A 25,380-nucleotide genomic window follows, 5' to 3' on the forward strand; every position below is an offset into this window, starting at 1 on the left:
AAACACTCAGAGAGTAATTTACCTCACCTGAGCTGAGGTTATCAGTCTCTCAGTTTGACAGCAGAGGACTCTCCCCCCACCTTGTTGTTGAAACAGCTCCTTATATCCGTTAGCGCAGCTAGCTAGCACCAGATGCTAACAACAATACACGTAACCGGTGCGTGCGCTTTCTTGCTCGCTCGCGCCACACATACACACACCCTCCCGAGCTTGAATGACACACAGAGACCAATCGAGGGCATTAGTATGATCTGTATGAAAGTGGCCATGTCGGCAGGCCACATCATGATCAGACCCACATTTGCGCAGCGTTGCGTTCACAATACATACGTATACAAAAAAATCCTCAGGCCAGCAGGCCACTTAACAGGCCAGGCCATCGGGAAACCTCCCGGTCCTCCCGATGGCCAGTCCGGGCCGTCATGACGTGCCGCCGGCAGCCGGCGGCTGAGTACCAGCATTTTACTGAGTACCGGCACCTTGCCGGTACTCAGTAAAATGAAAAGACGGTACTGCATACTCACCGGTACTGCGTACCGGTGAGTATCGGCCCAATTCAAGCACTGATTATAGGATCGTTTACTTTCAGTCAACAAATCCTTTGGAAAGACAAAAACCAACTATTCAATATTCTGCTTTACCGCGACTGCTAACTGCCGAAGATGAAGTCTATGACGCTATCGCGTAGAGCTACGTCGATGCTTGCGTAATGCGGAAGTGGGCGTGGTTAAATCTAAACTGAGTTGGAAAAACGATAGACGCGACCAGGCCTGATGGAGGAGCCCATGCTGGGCATAGCTGATACCAACTGCACAGGCCTAGTCTGTCACTTTATTTGACTAAATGTGTTTACTTATACATTTAATAGGTTCACACCTTCTGTCCATATGTGCTTTTTATTTAAAACATTTTTGATTAACTTTTGGTTCACATATCAATACATTGAATTTGTATTTGTACTCCTTTTGTCCATTATTCTTACTGAAAATGTTAGATTACACATTCACATCCGACTGAAGATTGGCCCCATTTATTTGTGACGTTGCAAACTCTGCGGTACAAGGCACAAGTGATGTGAAGCTCATAAAGCCAGGCAAATAGAAAGTCCACATTCCACTGGACGTGGCAGGCAGGACGGAATGTAACTAACGTTCATATTTCTCTTTTTGATTATAATACTGATGAACGTTCAGAACAAAGCACTTTGGCAACTTACCACATACGTTTTAAAATGCTTAATAAGCACCGTAACTTTCATGATATCATTTCTCGGTCATAATCGGTTGTTTCTGTGAACGGCCGAATGTCCCCTTGCCTTAAATGCTGCGGCCGCAAGGCATTGTGGGGCAGCATTTTCTCATTTTCTTTTGTAAAGGAAGATCCAGTGTTTCCTAAGCTAGAGGAGGTTGTAAAGGAAGTTTGAAACCTCCTTTCCTTTCATCTAGAGCAGGGATGGGCAACTTGGATTGTGGTGGGGCCACATAATTGATGTACTGGCCACCAGGGGGGCGCAGATTCACTTGGAACACACACACACACAAATTCCATGTATTGTATGTAATTATTAACAAATATACTAAGTGTGAAATCTTCATTGACATTTTACAATCTTTCAGGGAACATCGTCTAATAAGCTCACTAAACAAATAGCAGTTGTATAAGTGGCATGTTTGTATTGAACAGGTTATTTAACAGTGGAATAAAACTATTTTAAACTATTGGAAAGCACGTAAAATGTGTGTGCAAGATTAACCATCAAGATGAAATAAACATGAAGTCATGAACACTAACCCAGACATGAACCTAGGACACTTGTAGCCTTTCTCTGCTGACGCACAATAAGGGGAATGTCAACACAGACACCTGTCAGCCCACACTCTGCTGTTCCTCAGCGCCGCTCCCCCTCCCTCCCACTGAAATTATGAATGAAAAACGTAGTAATCATAGATAACACGACAGGGTCCGTGACAGTTTGTTTTCATCTGATTTCAAATAAACAAAGTCTTGGTTTTAAGAATATTAAACTTGTTTCGCCAAATTCAGATGATAAAAACTACTTTTAAGCTTGTAAAGGCATAATTACAAGAGGCAACTTAATGTCACAGCAGGCATAACAACAGCCGGTGTTTCTTGTGAGTGTTTCCCCGGGAAACAAACACAATACACACAAACATGTCACAGATTATTTCCCAGTATTTGGCTGCCGAACAAAATCATGAAGCCTACGCAGATCGCCATTTGCCTATCCCTGATCTAGAGAATTCGAACGGCTCTTATCATGGCTGCTACTGAGGTACTTCCGGGTCATTTCACTCCGTTAGGAAGGTTCCTAAGACAAACTGACAATTCGACTCCAGCCTCGGTCCTGACGGACTCCAAAAGTCCGACATTATACAATCAAACAAATAAATAAAACGATGAAACAATACAGATTTCAGTATTCTAAGCCCCTGCTCTCCCCTTAACTGACGGCAACAAAAGTCCGACATTATTCAATTAAAATAAAGAAGTAAAAAAAACAAGTGTGGCTTGATATTGAGTTAGAAAAAGGTTGATAAACACTGTGAGAATGGATCTGCGGAGAGCATTTCTCTGCGATCTCAACTCGTCTATTACCAACGTTCAGGGAGCTCTATGCAAGTCAATGGGACGCCCTGATAGTTGAAAATCGACGCTAAAGGGCCCCCACTGCGTTTGATAGTGACGCCAAGGGATCCTGACATAACGTCAACATAGTACGAGTTGGGAGTGAGAATGTGTTGGTTGATCAGTGACTGAATATCTACCATTAGATGTAAAAAGAGACGCAGGACAAGTGTAGCCATTATCATTTTTATTGTTGGTAATTATAAATATCCAGTTTAAATACATAATAAAATAGCTTGGACATTTCCATGACTTACATATATTAAAAGCTTCCCAAAAATGTAGATACCTTTGAAATTTCAGGATCTACAAACCTGAGCCACAAAAAAAACAGGATCAACAGAGGGTTTGCAGACAGATGCTACACAGTAGCAGAGAAGACTTCCTGTCCTCCACACAACACCGCTGTGGGTCCTCAGTGACTGAAAGGAGACGTTCTATTAAATAAAAGTCAAATGAATAATCAATAGGTTCCTCCTGTTGACTTGTCGATAAGGATTGTTGAAGGGTTAGGCCTTGAATGATCAGAGACTGATGGCAAAACGGATATATAACACAACAGCGTGTAACTTTTGGAGATATGTAGGGCAAATAAATAAGAATGTGCAAGTTTAACATCAGCAAAAGCAACATGTATTCATAGAAAAAAAAACTGTTTCAACATCTTTCACAAATGGACTATATGGACTTATATTTTTTCAGGAATTTTGTGAAAGCAATGGCACACATTTTAATATGCACACATCTAACACTATATATTTTTGGACAAATTATCAACAAACAAATAAATCCCTCTTTTTATGATATTAATGTCTCTACATTATATTATTATGTTCTAATTTAGCCATCTTGTGCTCTGATGCACATACTACATTTTATTGCTGATTTAATGGTTGTGGGTGGCAAGTTTCTTCTTTTTAGATTAATCAATGTTGTTGAGAAATTATAATCATACAAAGAAAGGATATTTTGTGTGCTAATACTTTCTCTTCAATTAATCTTATTCTGGTCTAAAAGTGTGCCATTGTGCGCTCAGAAATGTCTCAAAAATGTCTGTGGTCCCAGATGTCTTGTGAGGAAGTGATTGAACAGAAGGTGTTCTTCTTTGTTGGTGCAAATGTTTTCATGGTAAACTGTATTTGAGATGTGTCAGAATGCCAATTTACCTGCTCACGATCCCTGCTGCTGAATAATTGCCTGGTGAATACCCATGAACAAAGCATTTAAAGAACAAAGCAGCAGCTCCATTTTCAGGGCAAATCCCTTCCCGGATGCTCGTCTGTCGGACATATCCGTTTGTTGTGTTAATGCTGATCCTTTCATGCTTCCTGTTTGTTAATCCTACTCCTGCTATATTCAGAAGTGATATCCTACATTTCTCAGAGTGCCTTTTAACAACCCACACAGAAGAGGCTTGTTGCAGTAGTGTAGGTGGAGAATCTAATGACAAGCTGGAGGGGGGGTGTGGGGGGATCAGAGTCAGACAGGGCCTTGTTTTTGGAGTTTTGGCCAATGTATCAGCTATTGTAATGTTTCACTCACTTGCTGAGATCTGTAGTGCTCTGACTAGTTAAGCTCACTTGGAACATACAACCTCATAGATTTAGAGTTTTGGGGGATTTAGAATTAGTGTGTCTGCACATTAAAGACTTGCTCTGGGGGGGCTGCCTTACGTTGTGCTGGCTTCCTGTAAGCATGAATGGACACATGCCAAACGTTTCACAGCACAGTGCTCACAGTTTGAGGAGTCACCTCACAGTTTTTCTTTGTTATATCTTCCAAATAACTCTGAGCGACCTGGGTCTGCCTTCTCGTTTTAAGCAATATCACTGAGTTCTGTTTATCACCTGTCATCTTGGGAAGTGCAATTTTATTAATTCTGATAATGATGGTGATGACCCAGGTAATAGACCAGAATTAGCTGTAATTGTCCTGGTAAATCACTTATCTTGTAATTATCGCTCAATATATCCATATTATTTAACTTTCTACACCATAAGATAAAGCACATGATGCTATGTTCAGGCTGTTGACAAGGACGCAGCCTTTTATTGCCTGGTATTTATTGTGACTTCTTGTGTGCACCACTACCTGTGTTAATAGTCCCAAGGTTGGAGAACAAAGCGGTAAATGAACAGCTTTGTTCCAGAAGCCATCGCTCAGAGGAATAAGTTGTAGCAGCAGATGCTGTGGAAGAAGCTGCTATTTATTTATTTGATTGTTCATATTTGTTCTAGTGTCTTTTTAATTTGCTGGGATCTGGGGTACTTTGTGGGGGTGTTCATTACACAATGGATACTTTGTTCTTTAACTGCAAATCAAATCTTCCTACCGGTACAAATATATAAACTGAACCTGACACTTGGTCACATGATCATTAGCCAATAATGATTAAGTATGATCAATGTAGCATAAATTAAATGTGACTGAGACAAAAACAGTGAAATGTCTTGGCTGAAGTCACGAAACGACAGCCTCTGCTCTTGAAATGTTAAAGAAAAAAGGACTCGAAACAGAACGGTTATTATCTGAACTTGAGTTTTTTTTTTTACATCTCCTGCACATCCACTTGACACCCATTGAGGCATTTCAATTATTTTGTCTACTGGGCGTCTTCCTGGGACTGAGTGGGTGTTGACAGGTGGTGTTAAACTTGTGAAATAATATAGTGTGGATATCTTGGTGAATTGTAGATTGAGTATTTCAGGGTGGATTTTTCATTCAACCTTTTTACATATCAGCCCCCCCCCCCCCTCCAAGCTTGTCTGGTTTTATTGGACAGATGTGCTTGTCTTTAATTCTGACCTTGGCAGGGCTTTTTGAGGTGTGCTTCATTTTCTCCAACCCCAACAGTTTCTACATCACTTCCCTTCGTTGCCACAGTTGGAGTAAAGATATTTAATGTTGTTCTGTGATATAGGAGCCACGGAATCTATAACCTTCAATTTCAGATTCATCTCCTGCTTTTTACACAAATGTGTCGCCTGCCAGCATGATGGACGGCTGCTTCTGACCAAATGAAATCAAAAGCACACTCTGAACCTTGACCATTTGCTATATTCTTCTGCAGTGCATGCTGTCCCTAACTTTGTATTTCTCTCTCTTTTCACACAAATGTGTTGAAGCCATGCTCAGTAGTTAGAGTGGTTGTGTGCAGACTGGGGTGGACAGTAGGGATGGGTATCGTTTGAAATGTATCGATTCCTATTCCGGTTCTGCTTATCGATTCCGGTTCTTATCGATTCCCCGTTTCGATTCCAAAATTGTAAAAGAAAGAGGTCAAACGTTTAGATAACAAAAATATCTTTATTTTTTTAAGCTTTAACTGAAAAAAATATACATGCAATACAAATGTATTGCACAATAGCTGTGCTTTATTTTAACTGAGCTATGCCTGTGGCAAGCTATTAACAGGCATTACACTGTGCCTTGTCTTTTTATTTTTTAGTGTAGTGGAGCCTCACTTTAGAGCGTTTACCGCGATCCATCTTTGGTGTTATTCTTTCACCCACAGTGACGTCACGAGCTACCCACAATGCAACACGTGCCATATATATATATATATATAAAAAACGCCATTTTCATGGAGGTGCAAATATCCCGGAAGTGCAAATATAAACAGCTAGCTAACTAGCCAGGCAGAGCGCACTAGGTTTTTTTTCTGAATTAACAACCGAAGAAATCGCTGCATGTCTTCGGATTACATCTCTGGACTTGAGGGGTGTGCTCTAGGTCGTTACCAGCGTAAACTAGAGCTGTGTGGGTTGTCCGATTGCCCTTACAGACTGCCTGCAGATGTATGGAAAAACAACCCTCGAAAGTGGCCTTCGTCGATTTTGGCTGCATCTACGTCTAATTTCTGGAAACACCAGGTGAATACCCCACTTGTCACAATAATATTATCATGCCAATGCATATATGTGGTATTTTAGAGTTGACTAGATATTGATTAAGGCAATAGACTATGATATTCAGTACATGAAGCTTAGCAACACCTAGACGGTGTACGGCTAAACCCTTGGCCTGCTTGCACCTCGCGTAAAACGGCGGATACCGGAAGTACGGTGTCGCCCTCGGCCCAATGTGTGTGAAAGAATGAAGTGACTGAGCTCGTGAACTGTCTACGGGAGGGCGGGGGGAGCCTCGCTGCGGGGCAACTGTGGACCTCTGTCGCCGCAACTTACATGATGTCGTTTTAAAAAATGAAGGGCGGTGCCGGCCGTCAGCGTACCAAGCCGGCCGTCAACGGCCCGCTGACGACCGGCCGTTCTGTGATTCTCCAGAATACACAGATGGCCAGTCCGCCCTTACCCTGGCTGTATTCCACCGGGTCACCGCGGCGCAGACGGACCCGGTGGAATACAGGGTCTACCGCGTTTAGGAACCGTTAAGCAGAACCGAAATTGTGAATTTTGTATGGGTACCCGATACCCGGCATTTTCTTATCGGTTCTCATCTGGAACCGAGTTTCGGTTCCCAACCCTAGTGGACAGGGACCCAAAATACTGCTCCTGCAATAACCACAGTGCTGACATCCTTTCATGAGCCTGTCCCCTGGAACAAGCAGCTATATTTCTCATTTATATTGCAGAGTGGAAGTTTAAAGAGCCCGGCTCCATCTGTGAGTCTCTGCTCTCAGGACATTGGTATAAAACGTGATTTGGTTACTGATGCATGTTTTCCTATGCAGACTCTTGTTAAAAGTCAGTCTGGTATCAAAGCAATTATTTTTCTTATCATGTAGTTTGCTACTTTAGTGAACACATTAGTCCACTTCTAACAGGAGTACATGCACCAGAACTCTGTGACGGTGGATCATGGCTCTGGGTCAGCAGGGAGTCCATCACAATGCAGGCGCTCCAGTGGCTGGATCAGGGCTCACTGAGGCAGGACCGTCAGAACGTTAGTGATGGTCCACTTCTGATCCGTGCAGTCCTGAAGGACCAGCTGGAAGCTGAAGTCTGACTGGGAGCTCTCCACCAGCTCCAGGCAGCGCAGAGACTCCATGTTCTGGATAGATCCGCCCTGAAGGGACAGAGAGGGGGAAGGTGAGTGAAAGTACACAAGCAATATATATATTTCATAATAATTATTATTAATAAGAAAAGTGAAGAATGCACTCCATTTGTTGTTGCATCCCTTCAGCCAAATACATTATTTTCAGATATCAAACCAACTCTTCGTGCTGATTTGCATTTTTAAATTATTGAACCAATATTAAACTATTGGTAGAGAAAACAACTAGAATGAGGCTTTGTGAAATTATTATGATTATTATTATTATTATTATGAGTAACAACCAAAAAACATTACTGTATCTCCAGTGGAGAGTCACAAACTAATCTACTACTACTACTACATTTAATTTAACTAATTACCTCTACCACTGTTTTTAAACATGATCCTGACCAGTTTATTATCTCAAAGACTATATAAGCACCGTACCCTTTAGGGGCGGGCCACCTTATGATTGATAGTTCACTATTGTTTTTAAAGAGGGTGTAGCCTGTGTAATGCACATTATAGAGAGGGGGTCGCAGCTGTCTCTGTGACAGCAGCTCTGTCCATGCTTTAGCTAATTGTTGGAACATTGTCAGACTTCATGCCAATAATTCAGAAATCGTGTCATAATAAAGAAAAACCCTCTACTTTCTCTAACCAGTTAGTGATGCATTTCTTTATCACAACAACACACATGTATTTGTTTCATAATACAGGCAAATAATAGTATTTTAAACTTGTGAAAAATCACGAGTAATTACATATTATTATATTAGTTAACGTTATTAGGTGATTGACACAATATACATACATATATATATAAATGGTCTTTTTAGTCTTCCTACGTCGCGAGGCATACTTACATGCCAAAATGTAAGTGCACACATTTACACACTGTTGGCAGGTCTGATGTACAAAGTGTCAAACTGCTCATCATTTATTCTAATGCTCATTGCACACACTCACGGCTCCCTTCAGATTAATTTAGGGTTCAGTACCTCGCACAAGGACTATAGTACTTCTGGACTGGAGGGACATTGCTTAAAACAATGATTGTTTTATTTTAATAACCCACTGACCCACGCTAGCTTTAGCAGCCAATACCTTTTTAAGTAAGGCTTGAGTGTCTGGATGTTCTGCTGTAGAACATCCAGACACTCGACGATCGCGAAGGTAGATCGCATGGCATTGAAAAAAAATTAAATATATATTTTTTAAAGTTAGCCAATCATCCATCCTTTCCATGGCATTTGCCACTTGATTGACGTACAGGTAAGCCAGTCTGAGTTGTATTGTTTGTGCCATATGGATTCATGCAGTTATGAGGGGGCCTCACCTCCTCATCTGAAGCGCAAATGCGACGCACTATTAGGCGCTAATGCGCTCGCAACACAGATTGGGCAGGGGCGGCCCTGTAGGTAGATCATTTGGGCTTGGTCATTTTAAAAGTAGCTCCCAAGCTGAAAAAGTGTGGGACCCCCTGTTCTACAGCATGCATCTTACTAGATGCTGGATTTATGCTGTTAGAATAAAAAGCAGGTTTACAGCAGAGCTGCGTAGGCATCAGACATGGCCAATCTGACCTTGTGTTTGGAATTTCACAGTCTGTAATCACACATGGAAGCAGTTTAAAGCAGCTAGAGAGGGCACGCATCCACACTGCAGCATGGAGCACTTTTCGGGTCCTACCTGTGAATAAGAGCCTCACTCATCAAGTGCACCAATAATTAGAGGTAAGGATAAAATGTAGAATTTTGACAGGCAAGAAGTGCCAAGCAACCACGAGGTTTACTTTATTCACCTACAGACACAATTCAAGAGAAATCATACCACATAATCTTAATTGTAGTAATAAGCTATCAACGAGTTAAAGTATGGGCCCAGACACTATGGCATATATGTAGTGCAGGTATTATACAATAACATTTACAACCAACAAAACACTGAAGGCAAACTGAAGACCCCTAAATGAATATTTACCGTAAACAACGTTTCGTCATGTGCATTGCATGTTATCTGAAAAGTTCCTCATTTTTTGTGTTCTCCTACAAGTAACAACAGCCTGTTTCTCCATATTCCCTTCCTCTGCCTCAGATCTCATCCACTTCTCACAAATGAACAAGATGCCTCTTGGATTAAGTTATACTGTGTGACACAGAGTGAATGCTGAGCCTAATTTTAAGTCAGTTGTCACTTGAAGTAACAGCAGCAGGTTGGATATGTGTAACCGGTGTCGTTAAACAACACACTCTCACTCTCACGAGATACGTTTGTGCACAGATCTTCGGCTGTATGCGTCTGAACCCCTCACAGATGCTGCATTCGTTTCTTGACTGGCGCTCCGGACGGATGGCGGTAAGTTGTCACAGGCTGATTAAGCCCAATTCGAGGCGTCTCTTGGCCCTTTTTCTTTTTTTAAAAGGTGACTTGGTAAGTGGAAATGACTGTCTTTTTATTTAGTTTGAGCGTATTTCTATCTTCATCTAATTCCACCCCCACTATTTGTTGCGTCATAGCCACAGGAAGGGGTGGAGAAAAGGGGCAGAGGCCTGGGGCTGGGAGGGGGCGGGTAGACAGTCTCACGCATAACTTCAAAGAGACACCTAGATTAACATCAAAGGCTTATAACGCACCACTGTGAAATCACACCTGCCTGTTATAACACCTCACATCAAAGGGTAAACATCAAAGGCTAATTATTCAACTCTGAGGGGCAGGGGCCAGACAGCATAACTTCAAAGAGTCTGCCTTAATCAACACCTAGATTAACATCAGAGGCTTATATCACACCTACCTGCTATAACACCTCATATCAAAGGACTAGACTACAAAGGGGTGTGAGGGGACAGGGGCCAGACAACATAACTTCAAAGAGACTGCCTTAATCAACACATCAAAGAATTAGACAACAAAGGGGTGTGGGGGGACAGGAGCCAGACATCATAACTTCAAAGAGACTGCCTTAATCAACACATCAAAGAATTAGACAACAAAGGGGTGTGGGGGGACAGGAGCCAGACATCATAACTTCAAAGAGACTGCCTTAATCAACACATCAAATAATTAGACAACAAAGGCACTACACAGGGGGGCTTTTCACACCTACCTGTTATAACACCCATCAAAGGATCTCAAACAAAGGGAGGCGGGACTTAGCTCATTAACATGATTGTACCCACTCACATCAAAGGATCTCGAACAATGGGAGGCGGGACTTAGCTCATTTGCATAAGTAGGGAGAGGTGTGACCTGTCACACCACCTGTCACTTTTCATGCATACTAATGTGACGAAAGCGGGATGAATACTACTACTAACAGGGTTGAAAATAAATGCAAATTTGAGCTTTAACCTCAGGAATTATTGCTAGATGTAGCATGTAATGCTACTTTCAAGGTAAGGACAAACTTGGATATCTAATGCAAGAAAGATAACTTTTAAATTAATATGCTTTATTCTGATAATATCAGTAACAGGGTTGAGTGCCACACTCTTTTAAGACTGAAAAGATTGTAAAAATATGAAAAATAAAAGAGAGGACTTAGTTTTGGCTTGCTGATGTCACTTCCACTGTGTCATCTGACAGTTTTTTCACTTCCTCTGCCAATCTTAAAAGGTTTGGGTAACAGGGTTGAACGCATGTTGAGGGACACACCTTCTGTGCAATATTACTGTTATCTAAAATATGTTTATGATTTAACAAATTGATTTTACCATTACAAGAGACATATATCAATAGAATAATACCAGAAAAAGTAAATAAAATCCCTATTTTAAACGTTATATTTGACATGCAAGTTGGTCACCAAGAAGTGGGGACAAGAGAAAAATGCGATTTTAGGGGATGTTCGAGAGCTATTTGATCATTTAAATAATATTTTGAAACCACTTTTTCTACAACTTTATATACATTTTGTCTCAAGACAAGTATGTTTAACACAACAAGTGCATGTTTTAGCATTTTGGGCATGGATTATTAGATTTTTTTATATGGGGGACATGAAATGTCCTCCAATTCTGGAATGACCCACCTATCAACGGGGGAGTACTTCAGGAAAGTCGGGGGGGGGGGGGCAAGTGGAGTACTTCGTGACCACAGAGTGTGAATGTTGTGATCAGCTGTTTTAGCGCAGTTCTCCAGTGAAGGGGGGGAGTCTCCCTCCGCAGCTGGTTGGCGTAGTTTTGGCACAATTCCGTTGTACAGACCGACGTTAACAGCACACGGAGACCGACTCTGTCGTCCGGTGATCTAACCGCCTTCTGGAAAAGCTTCACAAGTACGTCGGTACGCAAATGCGCTTTGTGACACAAGTGACGGTACGCATTTCAGATTACGCACATAACCTACCAGTTATGTGCACTCCTGTACTACAGCAAAAGTATTCTCCGTCGGGACTTCCTGCAACAACACCACGCCGTTATCTTGATTCTGATTGGCCAGAAGACATTATCAAAGATGTTCTATTGAGAAGACGATCACTACGTGACAAAAGTTTTCAAAACCGTTTCTGGTCTTCGGTATTTCCAGACAAGTGGCTACTGAAATCAATCTGACTAACTGCCGTCTGTGCAATTCTCTGCGCGAGTTGGCGGACTTTATTTTTGCTTACTTTAACATCATTTTTCATGGTGGGGCTAAGCCATTTCTTGGTATGGGTGTAGCCTACCCCAGCCATACCCTGGCGCTGGTGGGATGTATGGGGCGGGCCATTCTGCGCATTAAATGCGTTAAATATTTTAACGCAATTAATTAAAAACATTAATTACCGCCGTAATTTTGACAGCATTAGTAAGAACTAGGGCTGTCAGTCGATTAAAATATTGAATCGCGATTAATCGCATGATTGTCCATAGTTAATCGCACATTTTTTATCTGTTTTAAATGTACCTTAGAGGAATATTATTAATATAAGTTTTGAATACTCTTATCAACATATGAGTGGACAAATATGTTTTATGCAAATGTTTATTATCATTTGAACAATGACAAATATTCTCATGAATATTAAACACAGCAACCTCTGAACATTAAAAATATCCGCCTCAATTCAACCTGGAACCTTTCTCATTCAATAATACAATACAAAGTGTGTGTGTGTCTGTGCGTGTTTCCGTGTGTGTGTGTGTGTGTGTGTGTGTGTATGTGTGTGTGTGTGTGTGTGTGTGTGTGATGGATCCTTGGAGCTATGTGCAACTCAAGGCATATGCTCGAACGGGAGCTGCCTGGACGCTGCTATCATGTTGTGCGCACTATCCGAGCTGAGTGTGCTGACTTTTCGTACAATGTCCCACTGTCTGGCTTCCTGCATAAAGTCAAGTGCTCGGCGCAGTTGTCGTCGAAATGTCGCTCCTCTGTTTTCATTTAAACAGCTCCTTATATCCGTTAGCGCAGCTAACTAGCACCAGATGCTAACAACAACAATACACGTGAGGTCTCTCCCGGTCCTCCCGATGGCCAGTCAGGGCCTGCCGGTGAGCGTGGAAGTGTGGTCTGCAGCAAGCGGGCGGCAGGAGCGGGGCTGTCAGCATCAGCTTGTAGATGGTATTTTAAACTCGATGTGCTCTGAAACTACGGGGTGGCTGAGGACAAAAAATGCACATGCGTTAAACTAATTAGTGGCGTTATTTTTTTTTTGCGTTAACGCGTTATTAACGCGTTAACTTTACAGCCCTAGTAAGACCATGTTTTTATGAACAACACAGCTTCCGGTCTTCCTATAACACGTAATGCCGTGAGACTGGGTTGAAACATACTACCAATAGAAATACATTGCTTTTAAAATCGTGCTGTGCAACACAAAAAAAAGGGGGAAATCGTGTTGGTGAACACGAATCAATAGATTAAGAATCGTGTTGGTGAACACGAAATGCTGTGAGACTGGGTTGTGCAGACACGTAAATGTAGCAGAGTTCATGACTCCACCACGCACTGCGGTGTTAAGGAGTCGTGGTGGAGTCACGCATTCTGGTGAGACCAGGTTGGGCAGATACCACAGCACACCTTCCGAGGGTTAGTGGAGGCCATGCCTTGACGGGTCAGGGCTGTTTTGGCTGCAAAAAGGGGACCTACACAATATCAGGCAGGTGGTCATAATGTTATGGCTGATTGGTGTAATGGAGGGGGAAACTGATTATGCCTCCTCATCAGTGGGTCACTGACCCTGCAAGACATATTTGGTGATCAATTTATTTACTAGGTCCCAATCTGTAAAAAAGATAAATAAACTAGCGGTGTGGAGTGGCCCATTTCCTGAAGACTCTTCACGTTTTATTTCATCAAGGTGTATTAATTTGATATGACAATCGAATAATCAATGTTAAATAAGTAGAGTAGGTCACTCTGCTGAAGATCATCTTTCTCATTATATGAATGGATATTCTTTGGTAAGACAACTTGCACCGAGGTTTGCACATTTGCCTGCATAAAAATACACATTAAAGCTACTATAATTAATATTTTTATGATATCAGTAGATCAAAAGGACTGTGTTTAATGTGAAAGTAGCTGCACATAGTGACAATCTCACGGGGAAATCAGCTCATATGATTCTTTTAGTGTCTTTTCACTCTGTGTTTTGGTTATACGGCCCACAATTCCACTGTTTGATAGACTGTTATGACACTCTTAAGCTGCGTTTTCAGCCACAGGCAAAAACATTTTCAGTTCAAGTTTTTATATTGCGTTATATATCCACCCAGCAAACAGAAACTAAACTGTAACTATGTTGGTAGCACAGTGGAGCATTTAGCAGCTAAAGATGCAAACAAAATATTCTCCTGGGGTGAAGAGCAAAACACAGCTCAACAGAGAGTCTTGACTTGTATTTGTCAAGAGGACACAAACATGACTCCAAGTGAATTGCAATGTTGCTATCTGCTGAATGTATATTGTTGGAACCACGTTTTCTTTAACAGTTTTATAAGTTCATGTTTTTTCAATGCTGTTTTGCAACCCCCAGGTGGCCTAAAACCAATAAATGTATATGGAATGACAGTGTGTACCAGAATGTATATAAATTGTGACCCGCTCTATCGAAATCAGTCGGAAGTCGCAACGGCTCATTTCAAAATAAACGTGGATTTGCGTAAAAAAATATTTTTTCGGGGTTCGGGTGTTTTTTCAGAATATGAAACTTTTATTTCCAAACTCACACGATAAATACATTCTTTAAGCTTGTAAAGGGAGGATGACAGACAATCTGCTCTTCCGCAGCGCCGCCCCCCCTCCCTCCGGCTGACATTATGAATGTAAGCGTAGAGTAATCATAGATAACACGGCAGGGTCCGTTACAGTTTGTTTTCATCTGATTTCAATTAAACAAAGTCTTGGCTTTCAGAATGTTAAACTTGTTTCGGCAAATTCAGATGATAAATACAACTTTGAAGCTTGTAACGGCATAATTACAAGCGGAGAACGGAGTAATTTCACGTCACAGCAGGCATAACAACAGCCGGTGTTTCTCCAGAGTGTTTTCCCCGGGAAACAAACGCAATACACACAAACGCAAAATTACACAAACACACACACGTATACACACACACACACACTCGCGAGCTTCCCCCAGACCAGTAATCCAAACGAAAATATCTTCCCTCCGTAGTATTTTGATAATTTGCTCCGCTAATAATCAATCAGATCGATGGATTCCAGAGAAGAGGAAACTTTGAAGGCCTTTTTCTCAAAATGATGACTCGGTGACAGTCATTATATAATGTGACATATGTCGCTTAATATTTGGAGTACAAAAACAATCCTGATATCATTAGAAAGTTAGGAATATCCTCTTTCCAGCAGTGTATACAACTCAAAATGTGTCTTCGGGTCAATGCGACTGATTTCGATAGAGCAGGTCACAATTGTGAAACGCTTTTAAAATCCAAAGTGTATCATTTGAAGGCCATTACAATTACACCCTTATTTGACTGAAATGCATCAAATACTCTGACACTCAACTATTTCTGGTTTCAGAAACAGAATAACTTCTGCTGTACTCTGGCATTTGAAACCTTTACACTGGTTGCTGCAGTAAATGGGACTTTATTAGAGGCACTTCCCTGATGACTCTGACTGTATATGGTTCATTAGAGGAACTACAGTCATTCCAAAGACCTCCTCTGCCTAAAGCCAGTCAGTTTGCTTTCTCTAAGTGTACGCCCTCCTGAGTGACTTCCAACAAGTGTACTTAAAAGTCTGTGCCTTACCTCTTTGGCATACCTCAGGAGTATGGCTCAGTGTACAGAAGCTTTGTATGACACACACACACACACACACATTCTTGTTCCCACAGTATTTTTCATGCACGGATGCACACGTATATACCGCAGTAAACTGTTTGGCTTTTATCCAACACCTTGTCTTCAGTCAGCAGTGAGCCGTCCGTCATTCTGCAGAGCTGGAGCTGCTATTGATTCTATGCTATTAAGGCGGAACACTAGTTAATCAGTCGGTCAGACAGCAAGTCAGCAGGTCGGCCAGAAAGCACTGCGTGAAGACAAAGAGTAGCCGACTGAGCATTAAGCATAACGTGCTGAGCTAATACAGTTCAGAAGAAAGGGTGAGAGTTTCAAAGTGAAATACATGTTGTCTTTACAGAAGTGGGGCAGCTCATAACTGATGCAAATAATCCTGAATGACTAATGTTTATATATATATATATATATATAGACATACAGAGTAGCTAAGGTCCTCACCTTAAATATATGAGAACTACAAGAAAGTACATTACTGTCATTAGCCGCTTTCACACCAAGTACTTTGTAGTACTTAGTGCCGGCACTTAGTGCCTGGCACTTACGGCCCGTCCACACAGCGGTGTGCGTTGACGCTTCACCATTCACTTTGAATGGGGTGACGTCACTTTTCGCCGAACTGCATTGTGGGAAGCAACGCAGAGCGTTGCTGGCGTGGCTCGCTGCAAAAGTTGAGCAATGTTCAACTTTTGACGCCTCGGCAGAAGCGTCAGCTAATCGAATCATATGCCAGTACAAGCTCTAGCCAATCAAACCGCTGCTTGTGTGTCAGGGGTGGGAGATTCATATGATTGGTTGTTGGTCGAGTGTCAGACACGCCCGCCGGCAAGCTTCAACGCACGCCACTGTGTGGACGGGCCGTTAGTACCCCTTGGCACTAAGTACAGATCGAGTACTTTTCCCTGACTAGTGCTGCGTACCTGGACTCACATTCAGGTTCAGATCCGGACTCAAGTCCAGAGGTTCAGGTTCAGGTCCGGACTTATAAGTCCGGACCTGAACCCATGGCTTGTGTCAAGTTGTGTGACTAAAGTGAACTTATTGTGAGCTAATTATCAATTGAAAATGAACTCATAATCAACTCAAATTCAAACTCGTCAGGTTTATTGTGCTCCCTTCCAACTTGTGTCTACATTTCTCTACAAAGTACAAATGTAAAAAAAATACTTTTTGCCACTTAGTCTACAAATGACTTATGACAGCAACTACAGTGAACTACTACAAAGTTCAAACATTTATTTCATTTACCAAACTAAAGTAACCAAACAGTCCCTGAGCTGACTGAGCCTAAATCCCTAAAACGTTGCTGAAAGGTAGAGTGTAGAGTAGACTATACGCATTACACTGTTACACATCTACTATACAGTATAGGCTACACTGTAGTGACTGTACAGTCAGAGTGTACTGTACTCTCTGTACACCATGTCTTTTCTACAACTCTACATGTGTACATTATACAGTACATACTACATACATAGTGATGTACATACATACTGTTAGAAATTAAAATCAATGTTGATATGGCGTAATTTTGAATTAAATACACTATTTAATTTAAATCAGTTTTATTCTGAAAAAAACGGAAGTTCATACTATTAACTTAATACTTTTATTCTGAAAATTCTTCACTTCCAGTTAGCATTAGCATGTGGCGAAATGCTACGTTTTCAAACCGTGAATCGAAGGTGAAATGACATGTGATGTTGTACACTGAGCACACTGGGATTAGCACTCATTTATTGAGGCTGAATAACGTTTATCAGGGAATGTTTAAATAACCACAGACACCAGAATATACGTAAGTGCTAGTTTTTTTGCAAGTCCAAGTACCGGTTCGGCGTACCGGTACGCAGCACTATCCCTGAGGGAAGATTACGCAAATGAGCCGCTGACGTCATTTCTTCTTCTTCTGTTTTGGGTTTACTGGCAGGCCGCAAACCACTTCACGGCGTATACTGCCACCCGAAGTCCCCGGCCGGAAGTCCCCGGAGTTAGGGACTGGCTTCAGTAGAAGCTGCTGGGACTCCCAGCAGCTTCTACTGATGCCTTCCGAGTAAATCGCCAGAACGCCGACACTGCCGACACTGCCGACACTGCCGACACTCCACCGCTCCCATGTTTTTTGTTGTGTTACCATAAGTTATTCTCTTTCCGTTGGTGCGCGGGGCTAATGCTAAGTTTTATGGGGCGTGGTTTGTAATTCGCCCAGCCAATAGAAATTGGTACTTTTTTCTCCCCAGGATAGTACCACCTCTCTAGCAGGCACTACAAATTTCGGTAAAAGTTCCCGGCACTAAGTACTCTTTTTGTGTGAACGCAAAATAAGGGGTACTAACGGAACTAAACAGGAAAAGTACAGGGAAAAGTACTCCGGTGTGAACGCGCCTATTCTGGCCTAACAAAATACATCATTAGTATTTTAGCTGTACCGAGGCGGATTGTCACAGTGAACATGACTATTAAATCAAACACTTTTAGCCGGCCCGGCGTGTAGCGAGCATTAGGGTTGCAAAGGGGCGGAAACTTTGATGATGGTGGGATTTGGAGGATGATGGGGGCTACAGGTGCAAGTCCACTAAGTCCCTTCCACCAGGTGGCTGCAGATATGTGCTGGCATGACTGCCAGATTCCATCCCCTGCCCAAAGGCCTTGCTTTGTTCAATACTTCGCCAAACTGCCTAGAACTTTATCAAGACCCAGGTGGGCAGACATGGCTGTAATGACCGCGTAGGCACCGTTAATCTTTTCCCCAGAAACAACGTTTTCGTATTTCCCACAATTAGTTGCCAGTATTAAACTGTGTACACCCTGGAGGTTTAGGGGATACGAAACACAGTGGTGTTATCAAATTTAAAACATATAATTAATAAATGGGTGAATTAATATAACCACATGACAGCTAAGGTCAGAAGAGCTTTATTTAACAGCTGGTCTTATGTTTGTGACCCCTCCTGTTGTTCATTGATAAGCCTGAAACATGCACTTGTCAAGGTTCAGAGGCACATTTTGCAAATATGGCAGTAGCCATCGATCATCTAAAGATAAGATACTTTATTGATTCCAAGTTGGGAAATGTTTTTGTTACAGCAGCATACTACTTTGTTCTACTCCACTACAATTCAGAGGTTAACCTGATATTTTTACTCCACTACATTTATTTGAGTTACTTTGCAGATTCTGATTAATGATGTGAAATATAAACAACCCTTAAATCAGACTTTAGTTACACCTGAGTCAAATTCAGGGAAGGTGATTGTCAAGTGCCAAAATAAACTATGCAATATATTGGACGTTAAGTACTTTGTCAGACTTCATATTTATCTGTGGATAACCCCAACGTTTATTTCTTATTCAAAAGAAGACCTTAACTTAAAGTATTCTTTAACGTTTAAATAAAGCCTTATTAGTTTGTCTGTTTTGCACATCCTCCTGTTAATATCTTTGGACGTCTTGCACTAAACGGTTTTATTGTAGAGATCACTACAGTATCTTCTTGATATTTTCTATTCTATATTTCTATCATGCCTTCTACTTTCCCCCAATTGTGTATGTAGGCTACTCTTAATATTTAAATGTTTTCATCAAATAAAATGTATTCAACAACAAAATTCAATAACGTGCTTTAACCACTAGGCGGCACGGGTTAAAAAAACAGTGGTGTAGTTAAGAAAACATAATAATATCAAACATAATATGACTATTCACTTTATTGTGAAATTAAAACAGAACGGTAAAGGAAAATACAGTTTCAGTCTCTCGATTTGAAGCGTATGCATTGTACCATGAACCTGTATAGACCTGTAACAGTCAACTGCATGAGTAGTTGGAAAGGTAGTTCAGTAAATCAGTAATATCTTTAAAAACTACAAATCCCTTTCTATCAGCTGTGCACCGTTATGGTGTAAATACAGACTATCTACTAATTGGTTCAAATATAAAAGTCAGCCGAATTAGTGTTGATACTGCAAGGAGACGTATTGTGTGAAAAGAAATGGAAGATGTTGCTAATATATTTATGATTCACGTCACGTATTCAGTTTTGGCGGCATTTCTTACAGTTTGTCAAAAGGTCTTCTGATCAGGGCTCTATAAATAAATATCTACGGCAGATATGTAATATTTATTGCAGCCGAACCGTGTATTACAATGCCGTTATGTGATGACTTTCAAAGAGAAAAGCAAGCACACTCGGAATAAAGTATTATTGTATTTTTAAAAAATGTTTTCAGATTTCACATCACATAAACACCAAATACCAGCATGCATTGCGGCTAAACCATCCAATCATCGAGCTGAGGATCTTGCCTACGTCTGTTTCCGGTTTCGTTTATGACCGATGTATTTTGTTATACACACATTCCTTCACATTTACATTTTAATTTGCATTAAAGTATTTCGTGAGGCCTTCTAACATGTTTTTAAATATAACTACGGTTGTAGTTGAATAGTTTGTAAATTAACATGAACCGAAGTTGTTGCCTGGCAACTCAATCGCACAACGTCACGTCCGTTAATTCCACATCTTCCACATCTACACGCATGGATTAACATTGATTTAATACATTAATGTAGCCTTTGTTTCTGCTCAAAGAGGAGTCGACCAGCTGGGGCAACAAGAAAATTGGCGTAATCGAGTGTGACTATTACAAAATAAATCATTACGTCGGGGTAGCATTTGCTTGGTATTTCCGGTTATTTCTCCACTGGTTAACATGGGTTAACAATACCGTGTAGCCGTCACGTTTGAAGGGACGAAATCGTGACATCTTCATGTCTCCCAGCATGGTAAATCGTCACATGTTCACGTCTTGCCGTGATACCGGGTCTGACGGAAGGGTTCCAGATGAACTGTCAGGGCCCAGGTCTGACAGAAGCTTTGCAGATGATCCATTTGCTGTTGTAATGCCTCCTTAGATGGAGCTAGCAATATTAGATCATCTGCAAACAGGAGGCATTTCATTTGTGTGTCAGAGAGGATGAGTCCAGGGATATCGGATTGTTCTAATGATTTTGCAAATTGATCAATATAAATGTTAAATAGGGTGGGGCTGAGACTGCAGCCCTGTTTCACCCCTCTACTTTGGGGGAAGAAATCTGTTTCCATATTGCCAATTTTCACCGCACATTTATTATTGGTATACATTGCTTTAATGATATAATATGTTTTCCCCCCTACATCGTTTTCAATCAACTTCAGGAACAGACCGTTATGCCAAATTGAGTCGAATGCTTTTTTGAAATCTACAAAACAAGAGAAAATCTTCTTATTTTGGTGAACATGTTTATGAATGAGGGTGTGGAGGGTATATATATGGTCTGTAGTCCGATGTTGTAAATCCAATCTGACTCTTGCTCAGGACATTACTGTATGTTCACTGAGGAAGTCTTGTAGTTGGCTGTTTAGGATGCTGCAGAATAACTTCCCCAGGTTGTTGCTGACACATATGCCTCGGTAATTGTTTGGGTCAAATTTATTTCCATTTTTAAATATTGGTGTGATGATTCCTTTGCTCCAGATGTCAGGGAAATGTCCAATGCCCAGAACGAGATTGAATAGTTTCAACATGGCAGTGTTGAACTTATGGCTGCTACATTTCAGCATTTCATTTAAAAAGCCATCAGGACCGCTGGCCTTCCTTGGTTGTAGGGCCTGGAGTTTAGCCAGGAGCTCTTCCTCAGTAATGTTATAGTCTAAAGGGTTCTGGTTGTCTTTAACGACTGATTCTAGAATTTGTAGTTTGTTGAGGAGATCATTTTGGGCCGAATCCAGTGTAACGGTACTATACAGGTTTTCAAAGTGTGTTTTCCAAATGTCCCCATTTTGAATAGCCAGTTCTTCCTTGTGTGGTTTGCTGAAAGAGTGCCATCTCTTCCAGACATGATTTGAGTCAATGGACTCTTCAATGATTTCAAGTTGGTGCTGCACATGTTGCTCCCTTTTAGTTCTGAGTGTTCTTCTGTATACTTTCAGTGTTTCCCAATATTGGAGGCGGAGCTCAGGATTGTCAGGTTGTCTGTGTTTTTGATTTGATAAACTTCTGAGGGTTTTTCTCAGATGTCTGCAGTCTGTATCAAACCACTTTTCATTGGTTGACTTTTTTGATTTATGATATTGTGGTTTTTCAGATTGGATAAATCTGCCACATTGTCAAAGATGCTGTTAATATCCCACACAGCCTGATTCAGGCCATCACTACTGTGGGGATACGGGATGGATAGAAAATGGTCTAATTGGAATTGTTTGATGTCTGATTGCTTTCTGGTACTCGTCCTTGCTATTGTTTGTCCATCTATAAGGTTGTTTGGTATAGTTCAGTTTACTGGGTTCTGCTGCGTGAGGGTCTGTTACTGTCTTCTTAATGTAGAGTGTAATTTTACTATGATCAGATAAGGGTGTTAGGGGGCTGACTGTGAATGCCCTCAGACAGAAGGGGTCGAGGTCTGTGATGCTATAATCTACTGAGCTATTGCCAAGAGGAGAGCTGTGTGTGTAGTGACCAAAGGAGTCCCCTCGAAGCCGACCGTTAACAATGTGCAGACCCTGCGTTCGGCACAGCTGCAGTAGTTGCTGCTCGCTTTTGTTGACAGTTTTATCAAAGTTGTTCCTGTGGGAAGGGAGGGGGAATGCTGATTTGGCCAGGTATATGTTTGTCTCCCTGTGGGCTAATAGAATCTGGTTCTATACCTGTCCTGGCATTAAGGTCCCCACAGATCAGTACACTTTGCGGGGCCTGGTATTGATTGATCTCATCTTCAAGAATGGAGAACCTATTGTCACTATAATAAGGTGATTCTGATGGGGGGATATATGCTGTACACATGAAAATGTCTTTATCCATGGCGACCACCTCTCTTTTTATTTTGAGCCAAATTGAAAATTCACCTTTTTTGATTAGTTCTATTGAGTGTACAAGTTTTTCCTTGTACCAAATCAGCATTCCTCCTGAATCCCTGCCATGGGTCACTCCTTTGAGTTTGGTGGATGGGAACTGAAGATTATTATCATCTGATATTTAAGAAGTGTGTTACATTTGAAATGGCAGAAAGTCTTGTTGCAAATTCCAGATAGATATTAAAAGAGGTCCTTTGGGTTTCTCTGGTGGTTATCAATAGTAGCAGTTAAGTGAATACTGTTCAAACAATACCTGTGTTTGTGTTTTATATTGATTTCTCTGTTTTTTCCTTTCATAAATGTAAGGACTAAAAATGGCTATAAACATTCTGGGCTGGTTGGAGTAAACAGGGTTGTATTGCTCTGTGGGGGAGGTGTAGGTATGCAGGACAGGGGGCTAGGCAGATGAGAGTATATTCTGCTTAAGATCTCTAGCATGTCATGTTTCAGGGAAGTCTACATGTCTTGAATAGTATATGTGTGGGTTTAATTAATAAGCAGTCTGTGTAACCAGAAGTTGGAGATATGAGGGATGAAATCTTTGTGTTATCTTTGTGAGAGAAATGTATGTGCGTTAATTTCAGGACTCCTAAAGGAGCAGGAGAATTTAGTCACACACAATTAGAGAAACAATGGTCCTTCTCATTCTGGGTGAGCTGATTATGGGTGAATGGAAGTTCAGAGATGGCTGGGGGGTATGGAGACAATTAGGCGTTGTTGGTGAGCTGGTCCTGAGGATGCCATGAGATGATGACTGTTACATTTCCAACAAGTATGGCTTTCATAAAGAAACACATGACTTGTGTGATAAGCTACATAATAAAAGGTGTTTTGTTGCAAAGTGAGCCTGTTTGCTTTTCTGCTGGCCAGCGCTGAGTCACTGTGATACAGCATATTTTGCGTCTCCCAATGAGATGACCTGAAAAGATGACCAGCTGACCTAACCCCTCCTTCTTATTATGGTATATCTCCTGTTGAGCCCTGGCGTTCGGCCTCTCTTCCCATGCTGTCAGGACCGGAAGGATCTCCGCAGCACGCGAACCAGGGCAGGAGTGGGCCGGCATACTCCTTACATTACAATATAATTGTAGTATATTATATTGTATTGTAATGTATTATATTGCATTGCATTATTACCTTTGATAATTAAAACAGATTATTGTTTCAACTGGTATCTGGGTGTTCTCTGATTTCCTTCCTGTTATGATTTTAAGCAGGACTCGTCAAAACGACACGCGGAGCAGAGTGGGGTTGTAAAAACCTCAAAACTCCTACAGAACACTATCTCTCTATAGCCCAGTGGTTCTCAAACTTTTTCTGTCAGGCCCCCCTTTGGAGAAAAAAAAAAGTCGGGCCCCCCCAACACAAATAGTCAGGCTTAGTGGCGGCGCCAGAGATTTCTTTTGGGGGTACTGTGGGGTAGCTTGACGTTTCATAGAGGGTGCTCAAACATTTAGGGTTTCCCATTAATGTACCGGTCGCAACGATGGAATTTTCTACTGCAACAATCCCCACGCATATACACAGTGTACCCGCGACTGTTACAATGAAGGCTCGATAATCAGCTCACGGCATATAGGTGTAAGCAGGGGTCAAGTGCTATTTTTATAGGTGGTGTGTGGACCTCACATAGGGGGGTACAGGGGCAAGCTCCCCCGGGAAGATTTTTAAATATTGAAGTTAAAAGCATCAATCTGGTGCACTTTGAGAGCAAAATAAAGAGATCTATGGATACATCTCTCAACACCCATATGAAACAGAACTGTAAACAGATTTACTTTTTCTTTATGGATATTTTACAAATCACTCCCCAAATCACCCCCCCTTTTTTTAATGTCATATAGTATTTCATACCTGTTTTTAATTTATTCTCTTATTTTTGTATAACTATAATAATCATATAAACGTGTGCCTCGGAAATAATTGTTAATTAATGGTGGCCAAACCGTTTGAGACCCACTGAGAGAGTCCTTTAGCTCACTGGGTCTCTCAGTCTGGCAGGAGAGGACTCTCCGCCACTTTGTTGTTGAAAAAACTCCTTATATCCGTTAGCGTAGCTCGCTAGTACCAGAAGCTAACAACAACGATCTCCGGTACCGGTGCGCTCTCTCTCTCTCTCTCTCTCTCTTGCTCGCCCGCGTACGCACACAAAATGGCTCGTTCCACACACACAAACACACAGAGAGTCGAGCTTTAATGAAACACAGAGACCCAGATGTAATAGTACTGTACTGTATATAACTGTGAATTTGTTGTTGAGGCAGGCTAAAATGGCCATCTACCTCAGCAGGAGGAATAAAGTTGCGGACTCTTTGGATACCGATGCAGTTTCGATTTTCAGGCGGATGGTTAAAGCAAGACTGAAAAGCGGACTACGGTTACTTTTGCTTAACAACACATTTGGGAGAATTTGAGGCCATGTGGTTAAAAATGCTTTGTGTTCTGAGGAGAATGAGGATCTTATTTTCAGTCGTTGTCTGAACTGAAAATGTGTGTCAATGTGTCTGTTTGGTTATTTGCTTTGTAAATAAAAGTGGTTTGAAAAATCTCTCTCTCTCTCTCTCTCTCTCTCTCTCTCTCTCTCTCTTCTCT

The 25,380-nt window shown here is 41.4% G+C and overlaps 1 protein-coding gene across 1 annotated transcript in view; it reads right to left on the reverse strand.

The window, feature by feature from the left end:
* Positions 1-7,023: 7,023 nt before the first annotated feature.
* LOC117553230 (polypeptide N-acetylgalactosaminyltransferase 18-like) overlaps positions 7,024-25,380 on the reverse strand; it is a 347,581-nt gene continuing 329,224 nt past the window's right edge. The window contains exon 11 of the mRNA XM_034227077.1: positions 7,024-7,671. Within this exon, the coding sequence (XP_034082968.1) occupies positions 7,525-7,671 (147 nt within the window). The 3' untranslated portion in view covers positions 7,024-7,524. The remainder of the gene's footprint in view (positions 7,672-25,380) is intronic.

This window comes from Gymnodraco acuticeps, unplaced genomic scaffold, assembly GCF_902827175.1.
Source record: "Gymnodraco acuticeps unplaced genomic scaffold, fGymAcu1.1, whole genome shotgun sequence".
Lineage (NCBI taxonomy): Eukaryota > Metazoa > Chordata > Actinopteri > Perciformes > Bathydraconidae > Gymnodraco > Gymnodraco acuticeps.